Here is a 12217-nt window from a genome sequence, read left to right as displayed (position 1 = left end):
GCCCAGACTAGCGGAGGCATGCCGGGCATAAAAATCTTGTCCTCCTTCGAGGAGCGGGCCCTGGAGGTGACTGGGGTGGCAGAGGACAGAGCTATCACCCACGCAGAGGTTGGTGGAAGTTGCGGAAGTGAGGATCCACTAGGTCCCACCTGGGGGACCTATCAAAAGTGAGTTGTTATCGCCTTACTGACTGACCCATCCCTCCCACTGACCACATGTCCATTTTCCTGCAGGTCCTGCAGCCGATGGAGCGCCCCATCCTGGGTAGCCCACTCCAGCCTCCCAGGAGACCACCTTGGTGGGGAGCTCCGAAGAAGACATGATCGAGTCGGTTTAGATACACGCACCTCAGTGGAAAATGTTAGTGGTCAGGCCTCTACGGCACAATCTAGTGGGCACCACACAGCTGATGATGCACATCAGGCGGAGGCAGGAACCCTCAGGCGGGACAGCAGTCGGAGGTCTTCTGCCCCTCCGTCTCAAGGTGAACCCCAGGGTCCTTTGGGCACCGACCGAAAGGAGAGGTGCTGGGTGCCAAGCCAGACCGAACCCCCCTCCCCCCCACCGTTCCAACCCTCTAATGAGGCAGTATCTCACAGTCAGTATGCAGGACAGGGCAGCACAGCTGTGCATATGCCGCCGACAACTGCACTGGGGCCCTCCAGCCCCAAAGCCCCCCGAGGACACCTGCCCGGGTCATCGACGGCCAAGGGACGATGTAAGCAGCTGTCTGTCTCCACTTCAGATGTAGCGGTAGAGCTAGAAGGGCTAAGTACATTGAGGATCACTGGGTGCACCAGGGGAGGGAGAGTAGGTAAGGAGTAAGGGGGAAGGCACCATTGGGAGAGTGGGGAATTGTATAACGCATTAAACATCCTTGTGCACAGCCAGTATGACACCTCTGTCACTTTCTTCAGCAATGTGGGCTGACCTCCGAACCCTTGGCCCAACCCTCCAGGCATCTCCCCCACTCCCCAGGCACACGGCGTGCAGGTGATGGGTGTGGGCGATCACTCAGCAGACAGGCAGGGGTCAAACTATGGCACAGATTGCGGAGCACCGGCACTCAGCTCTCTACAGGTTATCATCGCCCCCTGCCCATGACAGTGACCAGCTGACATAGCCGACACAGTCCCAGCACCCTGGAGTGATGTAAAACATCCCCTGGGGGTTCGGATGTTGGCTGCTGCGGGTGTGGTGTTACATCCTAGTGTTCAGGCACAGTGTCCATGCATCACGTTCTGATTGGGATGCTAGGCAATGACTCCCACTTGCTACATGGCCCGCCCACCTACAGGGATCCATTTGGCTTGTGTGAAGTGCTCACTTAACCACGTTTGCCAATTCCCTATAAGCAATAGCCTTCAGTTGCACAGTCAGAGGCCTCGGCAGTCGATGGGGGTTATGGGTGGTCGGTGTGGCAGACAGGCAAGAACATTGGTTGCCCCGGAATGGGTACACACAATCCAGGGGTAGGCATGGTGGTGCCATACGCGGTAGCCCCTGTATTTCCCCCCACCCCCCCACCCTCCCATGGCGTTCCACCTCTGCGGAGGGTCCCCCACTCCCCTGGGGTTCCCTCCCCCAGCCGAGGTTCTCCCACTCCTCGCCGAACTCTGGGGTGGCAAGCCCAGTGACCCTGGGCTCTTTGCCTGTGAGCAAAGATGGCTCTTCACTTCCTCAGCTGCCCACAGAATCCCTTCCGTCAGGTTCATGTTTTTCAAAAGGAGTATTAATAGGCGCCAGCGTGAGCACTTGCTGGGGAGGCCGATAAATGACGGGAGGCCGTTGGATATGGGTTGGCTCCCTTTAATTGTATGGAAACAGGGCTTAAGTGGTGATTATTGGTTTCTCGCCATGCTGCGGCGAGATCCCGATTTAGCCTAGGGGGGCGGGATTGTTGCATCGCAAACTGTTTGCCGCTTGGCACGGTTCTTGTTTTCAGCCTCTTCCGCCTAACTCGTTTTGCTCGAACGAGAGTGCAATTAAGCTAGAGAATCATGCCCCTCGCAAGATCTATCCAGACTTCGCGAGGCGTCACGATCAGGATCACGTCCACAATGGGCATGACCAAGCCTTGTGTGCCTAAGTTGATTTTAAACCCACTGAGGCATGCTGACGACATCTAACCACCTCTCCAGAGAGTCTCCAGCCTGGTGCCATTCAGTGCTGGTCCACACAAACGTGGACCAGAGGAACGTCACCCGGGAGCGGGGGGGTAGGAGGTCTCCTGGGCCATCGGCGGCCCCTGGGTGGTCAGGGACAGGGCAAGGTGGCTCCTGGCCCTCCCGCTGGAATGTGGGCACTTCGGCACTGTCAGGCTGGCACCCCAGACGGCATTGCAAAGCCGACATTAACACTGCCAGGGTCGCAGTGTCAGGATGCCATTGCCAAGAGCCTGGGGGAGCCATGCCCATGAAAGGAGTGTGGAGGAGGGGTATGACTGGTAGGGGGGTGCAGGGCGGGTATGAAGGGGCCTCTGGAAGGTTGTGGGGGAGTGAAAAGTGGGAGTCCTGGAAGCAGGGCCCAAAAGGGGAGTGGGAAGGCCTGAAAAGGGGGTCTCTCAGCTACCCCATAACAGGGTGCCATCACTTGGGTGGGTGTGGGGTAATACCCATGTGTGTGGAGGGGTGACATTGCCCATGGGTGGGGAGAACCCATAAGCCTTCTTAAAGATCGGGGCACTCTTTCAAAATGGTGGCTCGATCTCAGAGGAGCCGGTCTGGCTAGTGTGGTAGTCTCCACTGTTTGTACATAATACGTATATGAGAGGTAATACGGTAAGGCTCCTGTACTACAGGTACGAGGGTAGATCCCAGCCTGCTGGCTCCGCCCAGTAGGCAGAGTATAAATGTGTGTGCTCACCGAGCTGCAGCCATTTCGGCAGCAGCTGCAGGAGGCCACACATCTCTGCTTAATAAAGCCTCGATTACTCTCTACTCTCGTCTCGTCGTCATTGATAGTGCATCAATTTATTAAGAAGAGATTTTACAGCGATGGAACTACGCATCAAGCCAAATCGCCTGCAGCTCTAGCCTCAAACAGACAACGCCATGTCGGCTTTTGACCACTGGCTAGCTTGCTTTGAAGCCTACATCGGATCAGCGCCAGAACCACCCTCAGAAGCACAGGAACTCTAGATCCTGTACTCACAGGTGAGCTCTGATATATTTCCCCTTATCCGGGATGCGCCCAACTACACTGAGGCCATGGCGCTTCTGAAAGGGTCAGGTCGAGCGAGACATCCGGCCGATCAACAAACTTTGCGCCAGGCACCTCCAGTCCACGCGGCAACAACTCCCCGATGAGTCATTGGACGATTTCTGGCGTGCCCTGCGCATCCTGGCGAGGAACTGCGATTGCCAGGCAGTTTTGGCTGTTGAACATACTGAACTCCTACTCAGGGACGCTTTCGTTACGGGCATGGGTTCGGCGTACATCCTCCAGCGCCTTTTAGAAGGGGGTGCGCTCGACCTTGCTGTGAACAAGCAACTCGTGACCTCACTAACGGTGGCCTCCTGTAATGTACAAGCATACGCCCCCGAATGCACAGTGCCCCCCTCGTGGACATCGTGGATCCCACCAGTGGCCGCCCTCAGCCAACGCCAAGCCTGCGCCACGCGGCAGCCAGCCAACCCCAGGGGGGCCCCCAAGTGCTATTTCTGCGGGCGGACAAAACACCCCGGCAGTGCTGCCCGGTGCGGAGTGCAAGCTGCAAGGCCTGGGGGAAGAAGGGGCGTTTCACTGCGGTGTGCCAGGCCAGGTCAATCGCCGCTGTATCCAGGCCCATTGTTCATGCATCCCCCACGTGCGACCCGTGGGCACCGCCATTTTTGATCCCACAGCCTACGTGCGGCCCGTGGGCGCCGCCATCATCCCCCCCATCAGACCTTCTGCGGCCCACCTTTAACGCCGCCCGACATGTGCGCCCCGTGGGCGCCACCACCTTCTTCTCAAGGGAAATTAGGGATGGGCAATAGATGCTGATGTAGTGTTTGCTTCTATTGAAAAATAAATGCTGCTGTAAGAGAAGAACTCATGAATATGGTTTAGTTACAATGATTTATTCGGGCAAATAACCTTGGAGTGTTTTATAAAGAACTTATAGTGTTTTAGAAAGGTTAAGGAAAATTCCACACTCAGGGTAAAGGCATCACCCAGCAACATGCTGATGTGGTTAAGAACACAGACATCTGCAGGACCCATATCAGTGTCTTGTTTCTTTTGGTGAGCTCTACAACATGTTTTTCGATGACCTAAAGTAGCAGTTACAGATGGTAGTCCAAGGCTGAGCCGGTTAGCAACAAGGGAAGAGATTAGAGAGAAGCCGTAGAGGAATAAGGGTGAAAAATACTCTGGCTTATGAATACCTGCAACTTGTTTAACGTAAATGTCCAAACCAGACAATGTTCGAATGTAAATAATGCTTTGCATATGTGACCTACAATGTGTAAGATTTCTCAACCGGACAGAGTCAGTTCCTGAGATCTTTCTCTGACGTTGTGCTCTCCCAATGCATTGGCTAATAAACTATCATTCTGTACCCGAGTTTCCTGAGATTATCTTGTACAATAATATGCTCGCCAAGCCAGTGGCACCCACATCCTATGAACCAATATTTTTAAAAAGCCTGAGGACTTCCATGACAAAATTAGTGCTGCAGGACCTTCACAACCATCCATTATTACAGTAGGGTGCCTGCCATTTCATAGATTGATTGACAGCTGCAAGTAGTTGTAGACTGAAGACTTGTGTTCCAGAACTAGCCGTGCCACTAGCCAATCTATTCCTATACAGCTATAACACTGACATCCACGTCCTCCCGAGGTTCCTGTTCGTCTTTCAGAGCCTTCCAATTTTTATCCCCAAGGCGTTCTTTAAAAAAGTAAATGCAGTGATCTCGGGATTTGGGCGGTGAGGAAGGTGTTGCTGGAGCGGTGGCATGGGGGGCTGGCTCTTTCAAATTTTATAAATTATTGCTGGGCGGCGAATATAGCAATGGTCAGGAAGTGGGTAGTGTGGGGAGGGATCAGCTTGGGAGCAGGTGGAGGTGGCCTCATGTAAAGACACGAGTTTGGGGGCACTGTTAGTGGCACCTCTGCCGTTCGCACTGGCCAGGTACTCCCGGTAGTAGTGGCAGCCCCGAGGGTGTGGGGACAGTGGCGGCAGCACATGGGTCTGGAAGGGGTGTCAGTGTGGGCACCGATGTGTGATAATCACTGGTTCGCTGCAAGGTGGGAGGGGGGTTGGATGGGAGGTTCCGGAGGTGGCAGCGGGCAGGGATCGAGAGATTTGGAGATCTCTTTATTGATGAGGGCTTTCCAAACTTGGAGGAGGAGTTTGAGCTGCCAGGTGGAATGGTTTCCTGTAACTGAAAGTGAGGGACTTTGTGCGGAGGCAGGTTTCGACCTTCCCGCACCTGCCGCACCAGGGGCTACATGTTAAGGTGGTGTCGAGAGTAGGAGTAGGTGAGGGGGAGGTTTCAGAGATCTACAAGGAACTGATGTAGAGGGAGGGAGTCCCGATATGGGAGGTGAAGAGAAAGTGGAAAGAAGATCTGGGTGGGAGTTGGAGGCTGGATTATGGGAGGAGGCCCTGAGGCGCGTCAATGCACCCTCGTTGTGTGCCCGGCTCAGCCTGATATAATTTATGGTGGTCCACAGGGCGCACATGAGGGGCTGGGTTAGCACAGGGGGCTAAACAGCTGGCTTGTAATGCAGAAAAATTCCCATACCGGCCTCCCCAAACATGCGCCGGAATGTGGCAACTAGGTGCTTTTCACAGTAATTTCATTGAAGCTTACTTGTGATAATAAGCGATTATTATTATTATTATGATGATGGTGGCCTGGATGAGCTGGTTCATTGAGGAGGTGGAGGATAGGTGTGGGTGCTGTGCGGGGGGTCCTGCTAACCATGTCCATATGTTTTGGGCATGTATGAGGCTGAGGGGTTTCTGGCAGGAGTTTGCTGACGTCATGTCAGAAGTATTAAAAGTGAGGGTAGTTCCGGGTCTCGAGGTGGCGATCTTTGGCATGACGGAAGATGTGGAGAATTGCTCAGGTATGTCTTGTCCTCAAGGCAGGACACATCCAACCTGGTCAAGTACTGCCCCATCAGTCTACTCTCGACCATCAGCAAAATAATAGTGTCGTAAACAACACTATCAAATAGCCCTTACTCAGCAATAACCTAATCACTGTGGCTCAATTTGGGTTCAGCCTGGACCACTCAGCTCCTGAACTCATTATAGCCTTAGTCCAAGCATGAAAAAAAGAGCTGCACTCCAGAGATGAGGTGAGAGTAACTGCCCTTGCATCAAGGAGCTCACGCAGAACTGAAGTCAATGGGAATCAGAGGAAAACTCTTCACTGGTTGAAGTAGTACCTAGCAAAAAGGAAGATGGTTGTTGGAGATGAATCACCTCAGTCCTGACACATTTCTGCAGGAGTTCCTAAGGATAATATCCTAGGCCCAATCATCTTCAGCTGTGTAAATAGCCTTCCCTCTATCATAAGCTCAGATGTGGAGATGATGGCACAATATTCAGCACCATTCACGACTCCTCGAATACTGAAGTAGTCCATGTCCATATGCAACAAGATCTGGACAACATTCAGACTTCGCCTGATAAGTGACAAGTAATATTTTAACATTTGCATCATGAGGGCCAGGCATTGACAATCTCCAGCAAGAGAGAATCCAACCATCTCACTTGACATTCAATGACATTGCCGTTACCAAATTCCCCACCATCAACATTCCGACCAGAAACTAAACTGGCGTAGCCATTTAAATACTGTTACTACAAGAGCCGGTCAGATGCTGGAAATTCTGGGGTGATTTCCTGTCTCCCCAAAGCCTGTCCATCATCTAAACGACACAAGTCAGGAGTGCTTTGAAACACTCTCCACTTGCTTGAATGAGTGCAGCTCCAATAACATTCAAGAAGATTATCACCACCTAGGGCAATGTTGATCGCTTGATTCGCATCCCATCAATCACCACAAATGTTTAAGAGTCCAATGCTTGAACTACGAAGCTGTCCCCACACCACTGAGCTGTGATTTGGAACACTTAAGTTATTCCCATGGTACTAAGGTTTTAATTGTCAGCATGTAACGAGTTAGAATATAGCCCCAATTTAGCTCAGTTGCCTGTACAGTTGGTTCGTGATGCAGAGAGATGTCAACAGCTGCCTTCTCAACCTTGCTCCTCGCCTGAGGTGTGGTGATCTTCAGGTTAAATCAGCACCAGTCAGCTCTCCTCCTCAAAGGGGAAAGCAGCCTCGGGTCATCTGGGACCATGACAACTTTACTTTATAGCTTTAAGATACATTCAATAATTTGTTTTAACTTTTTTTTACCTGTACTCCTCTCAGTCCCCTTGGGCCTACAGGACCTTCTGGGCCCTGTAAAAATAAGACAAAATATTGGAACTGTAGCACACACATAAAGGTTTAGTCCATAGATCCTTTTTTGCAAATGAATACATTTATGAATCTGCTTCAATTAACTAAAAATTATAAATAATATCCATGCTTTTTTTGAAGCATTTTATGATGCTTAAAATAATTTTAATAAACAAGGTAAAAGCAGAAAAGTAAAAAGGATGCATACCCTGTCACCTTTCGTCCCTGGAAGCCCACATTCACCTCTTTCACCCTTAGAGATAAAAACAAAGTATCATTTAAATTATGTACTGCTTGAAGAAATATGGGATTATTAAATGATCCAGATTTCCCATTGCAAATGTAGACGGATATTTTTACAAAATACTCCTAATAAATAAGAGTACAAAATAAACAGTGGCAGCCTTTTCTGGACTTTCTGGCTCAAAGATAGGTATCTTGGTCAATAGCAGCAGCAACCCGGGGGTCTATGGTTATTTAACTTAATATTGTGTTAATTTAAGTTGTTGTTAATATGTTTTGTTGTTCATTGAGGATGGGCGAATGTTTATGACTGTTATCATTATTGTTATTGTTGGTATTTTATTGCGGTTCGTTGTTGTTATATAAATACAACATTTTTCAATAAAAATTATTTTAAAAAAAAATAAGAGTACAAGATAATCACAGGTGTGGAAAGCCGTTAAGCTCATCTCAATTCATCCATTCAAAATTATTCTAAAATATCCCCTATTGTACCATCTGGTTCTCTCTTAAGAGATTCCAAATGATTTCACCTCTACTACTCCACCTGGAAGCCATTTAGAGTGTTGATTCCTTGTAGCAAGAAGAATTTCCCAATATTAATCATAAGGACACGTTTTGCGAACTTGAATCCACGTCCCATTGTTCCAATTCCACAATACAATTTAAAGTAATATTTTGAATTTGCCTTTTCCATCCCATAATCCATGTTATAAATCAGGGGCTGGTTTAGCACAGTGGGCTAAACAGCTGGCTTGTAATGCCAGAACCATACCAGCAGCGTGGGTTCAATTCCCATACCAGTCTCCCCGAACAGGCACCGGAATGTGGCGATGAGGGACTTTTCGCAGTAACTTCATTGAAGCCTACTTGTGACAATAGGCTATTATTATTATTTGCCACTTCTCCAGACTGAAAATCCCAGTGTTTTCTAAGTCTCAGAGGTCTGATTGCCACTTCTCTGCACTGCATCCAGCTCTTCAGAATCACAGAATTATCATGATGCAGAAGGAGGCCATTTGGCCCATTGTGTTTGCACCGGCTCTCCAAACGAAAATCTTGACTTAGGTGTTCTCCCTTTTCCCCGTACCCCTGCACATTGCTTCATCTAATGCCCTCTTGTATGCCTCAATTGAACCTGCCTCCACCACACTTCCAGGCAGTGCATTCCAGACCCGAACCACTTGTGTGAAAACATTTTTTTTCACATCACATTTGCTTCTTTTGCAAATCACTTTAAACCTGTGTCCTCTCGTTCTTGATCATTTTACGAGCGGGAACAGTTTCTCCTGATCTACTCTGTCCAGCCCCCTCATAATTTTGAACACCTCTATCAAATCTCCTCTTAGCCTTCTTCTCTCCAAGGAGAACAGTTCAAATTTCTCCAATCTATCCTCATAACTGAAGGTTCTCATCCCTGGAACCATTTGCGTAAATCTCCTCTGCACTCTCTCCAATACGTTCACATTCTTCCTATCATGTTGTGTTCAGAACTGTACACAATACTCCATCTAAGGTCTAACTAGTGTCATTTACAAGTTCAGCATAGCATCCTTGCTCTTGTACTTTATGCCCCTATTAATAAATCCTAAAATACTATATGCTTTATTAACTGTCATCTCCACCTGTCATGCCACCATCAATGATATGCATATAGTCCAAAGATGTGCGGGTTAGGTGGATTGGCCATGCTAAATTGCCCGTAGTGTCCTAAAAAAAAGCAAGGTTAAGGGGGGGGGGTTGTTGGGTTACGGGTATAGGGTGGATACGTGGGTTTGAGTAGGGTGATCATTGCTCGGCACAACATCGAGGGCCGAAGGGCCTGTTCTGTGCTGTACTGTTCTATTCTATATACCCAGGTACCTCTACATCTGCACACCTTTGAAGTATTTTACCCCTTATTTTATTAGTCCCTCCAAGTTTATTCCTGCCAAAATGCACCACCACACACTTCTGGGGCTGGATTCTCCAAAAATGGTGCTATGTCCCCACGCCAGCATAAAAACTCTGGAGTTTCACTCTGGACTTTCCTTGAGTTTGTTCTACCTGCAGGGGGCTGGCAGGGCTCATGAGTGCTTCTCGCAGCTCTGGCTGCGGACACGGGGTCCCGCACTTCCGGTCGGGAGTCCGCGCATGTGCACGACGGTGGCCTGCGACGGGCGCGACGTGCAACATGGCGGCGCAGACTGTCATCAAAAATGTGGCCCCCCCCCCCCCCCCCCCCGCCGACATTGCGTGCGTCTGCAGGTGCGTGCCGTCCAATCACTCCCCTGGCCGTCCATGAGGCTCCCCCCGGTGATCGATCCCCCTGCTCCCCCAACAGGGCGGCCGCGAATTGAGTCCGCAGCCGCCACCCGAGGTTCCCGACGGTCGATACGTGGTTAGAACCACGCTGTCGGGAACTTGGCCAGTTTTGCGCGGAGAATCGCAGGAGGTGGCCTCTGTCAATGGTCCCCTATCTGCGCTGTGTAGATCGCACGCGAGCGATTCCCAAGCGATTCTCCAGGGACCGGAGAATTGCTTCACAGCAGCGCCGGTCCGATATCCGTGTAAACGGCCATTCTCCAGCCCCACGCCAAACGCGACTTCGGCGCGGAGAATCCAGCCCCCGAGCATTGAACTTCATCTGTCACCTATCAGCCCACTCCACCAACTTATCTATAACCTTCTGTATTAATTGTCTATCATGTTTTTTGGTGGCCATAATTTGAGGTATGGCCAGGATTCTACATTTGGCAGACTATATTCTCCCTGCAGAGGCAAGTTGGAACTGTCAATTTCCAGCTCAACACTGCAGAATTGATCAAGTGTGATTAAAATGTACTTAACTCCCTTTGAGGTGGTTGATATTTGTAAACATTGGGGTTACAGCATTTCAGAGTTACTCATCCATGAAGGGAGATGAATTAAGCAAGGCTAACAACTGTGTTTGTGGAAGCTGTCAATCACTAAGACATTCACTAAGAGAAATGAATGAATGGCTTGCAGTTAAAGGATCAGAGGTGTTTAAATACAGGCCACTGATTTTCTCTTTCCAGGAATGGACAGGTAGTGCTTCCTCTGTCTGAGCCAGCAGGTGAATGCCAGATGAGTGTTACAACAGTAGTGTTTTCATTGTCGCTGTCTGGACAGCTCTCAAGCTTGCAGACAAGGGCCTCTTTCCTGGGGGGGGGGGGGGGGGGGGGGGGTGGCGTTCCTTTAGTTAAGAGATCTATGTGGGAGCCCACCTATTCAGGGGGTTTCTGTGGGGGGGGGGGGTTGTTCCCCCTATCCAAGGGGTCTCTGTGGGGGGTTCCCTCATCTCGGAGGTCTCTGTGGGGGGGAGGGTGTTCCCCCTATCTAGGGGTCTCTATTGGGGAGGACAGTCTGATAGAGGAGGGGTGGCCCTCAAGTGAACTTTGGGGGCAAATACCTTCAGTGGTTACCCCCTTGACCCATGGTGAAGTCCACCAGATCAGGACCACGCTGGTAAATACCAGTAGTGACCCTTGCCCACGTGATTCCTAGCCCAGAGGACCGGAGAATCGCGAGGTCCCGGCGACTCTGATGCAGGGACCGCTGAGATTAACACCTTCCCACTGGCATGCTGTTGCATGGGAGCGAGCCCCAATTCCGCCACCAGCAGGGGGCACAGCATAACGGTCAGTTCGGAGCCTGGTGCAAATCTCAATTTCTGCCAGATGTCCGATTTGCCGCCCAATCGTGATCCATGTTGCTGGCAATGCGGGGCAGAAAATCCAGGCCATGGTCTAATCAGGAAACTCTAAATTTTGATTATGATCTTGTCTGACTTATAAATAAACCCAGTTTTAACTCTGAGCTAGTGAATGAGTTTTGAATAGATTAATTTTGACCCAAATTTCTTACTTTTAAAAATGCAGTTCAAAATTTTATTAATTTTGTTGATTCCTGATCGGCACATATTGGACAAGTTTATCACCAACCCTACTAAGATATCTAGGTTTTTTCAAGCTTCCATCCAACTTCTTTCAACACAATTTATGGAAAATATGCATTACGAAATTTTCCATCTAATATGCAACAGTAGTCAGCATTAAATTTCATACACGACACACAAACTCTTACAATGATTTCTGAACAGTCTCTTCCAATTACGTTGCCCTGTCTCCTTTAATGATATCTGCAAATGTTACCTGTTCGTAATAAGTTTCTGAATCCCGGTGATGTCCACAAATTCAAAATTGCAGCAATACCAACATATTGCCTGGACCATTCCAGTCAGCACCTTCCCAGCCTCAACGTGACACCTCTCATGCAAGTGGTTATTTCCTGCCCCGGAGAGTTCCTTAACAATTCGCACAATTTACCCTGAATCCCCAAAATTGTGTTGAACTTTATTTGGAACTTTGCCAATAATCTTTTGGCACTCAAGGGCACAATCCTGCGGCCCCGTTTGCTGCAGGTGCAAATCCCGTTATCGCCGCTAAATTGCACGAGCGGACAAAAATGTGATTTGCGGCGACGTCATCTCACTTTGAGATCAGCCCTATCTCTCGCTCATGGCATGACTTCCATGAATTTAAGTAAATTTTAACATAATTAA

The 12217-nt window shown here is 49.6% G+C and overlaps 1 protein-coding gene across 1 annotated transcript in view; it reads right to left on the bottom strand.

Annotated features, from left to right (window-relative positions):
• col28a2a (collagen, type XXVIII, alpha 2a) overlaps window positions 1-12217 on the bottom strand; it is a 193380-nt gene that overhangs the window by 131544 nt on the left and 49619 nt on the right. Inside the window, exons 9-10 of the mRNA XM_038789427.1 lie at window positions 7619-7663; window positions 7366-7410 (exon numbers count right to left, since the gene is read on the bottom strand). Coding sequence (XP_038645355.1) covers window positions 7366-7410; window positions 7619-7663 — 90 coding nt within the window. The remainder of the gene's footprint in view (window positions 1-7365; window positions 7411-7618; window positions 7664-12217) is intronic.

Source organism: Scyliorhinus canicula, chromosome 2 (genome assembly GCF_902713615.1).
Source record: "Scyliorhinus canicula chromosome 2, sScyCan1.1, whole genome shotgun sequence".
Classification (NCBI taxonomy): Eukaryota; Metazoa; Chordata; class Chondrichthyes; order Carcharhiniformes; family Scyliorhinidae; genus Scyliorhinus; species Scyliorhinus canicula.
Note: the sequence above shows the minus strand (reverse complement) of the source record. Positions and strands in the feature narration are given on the sequence as shown.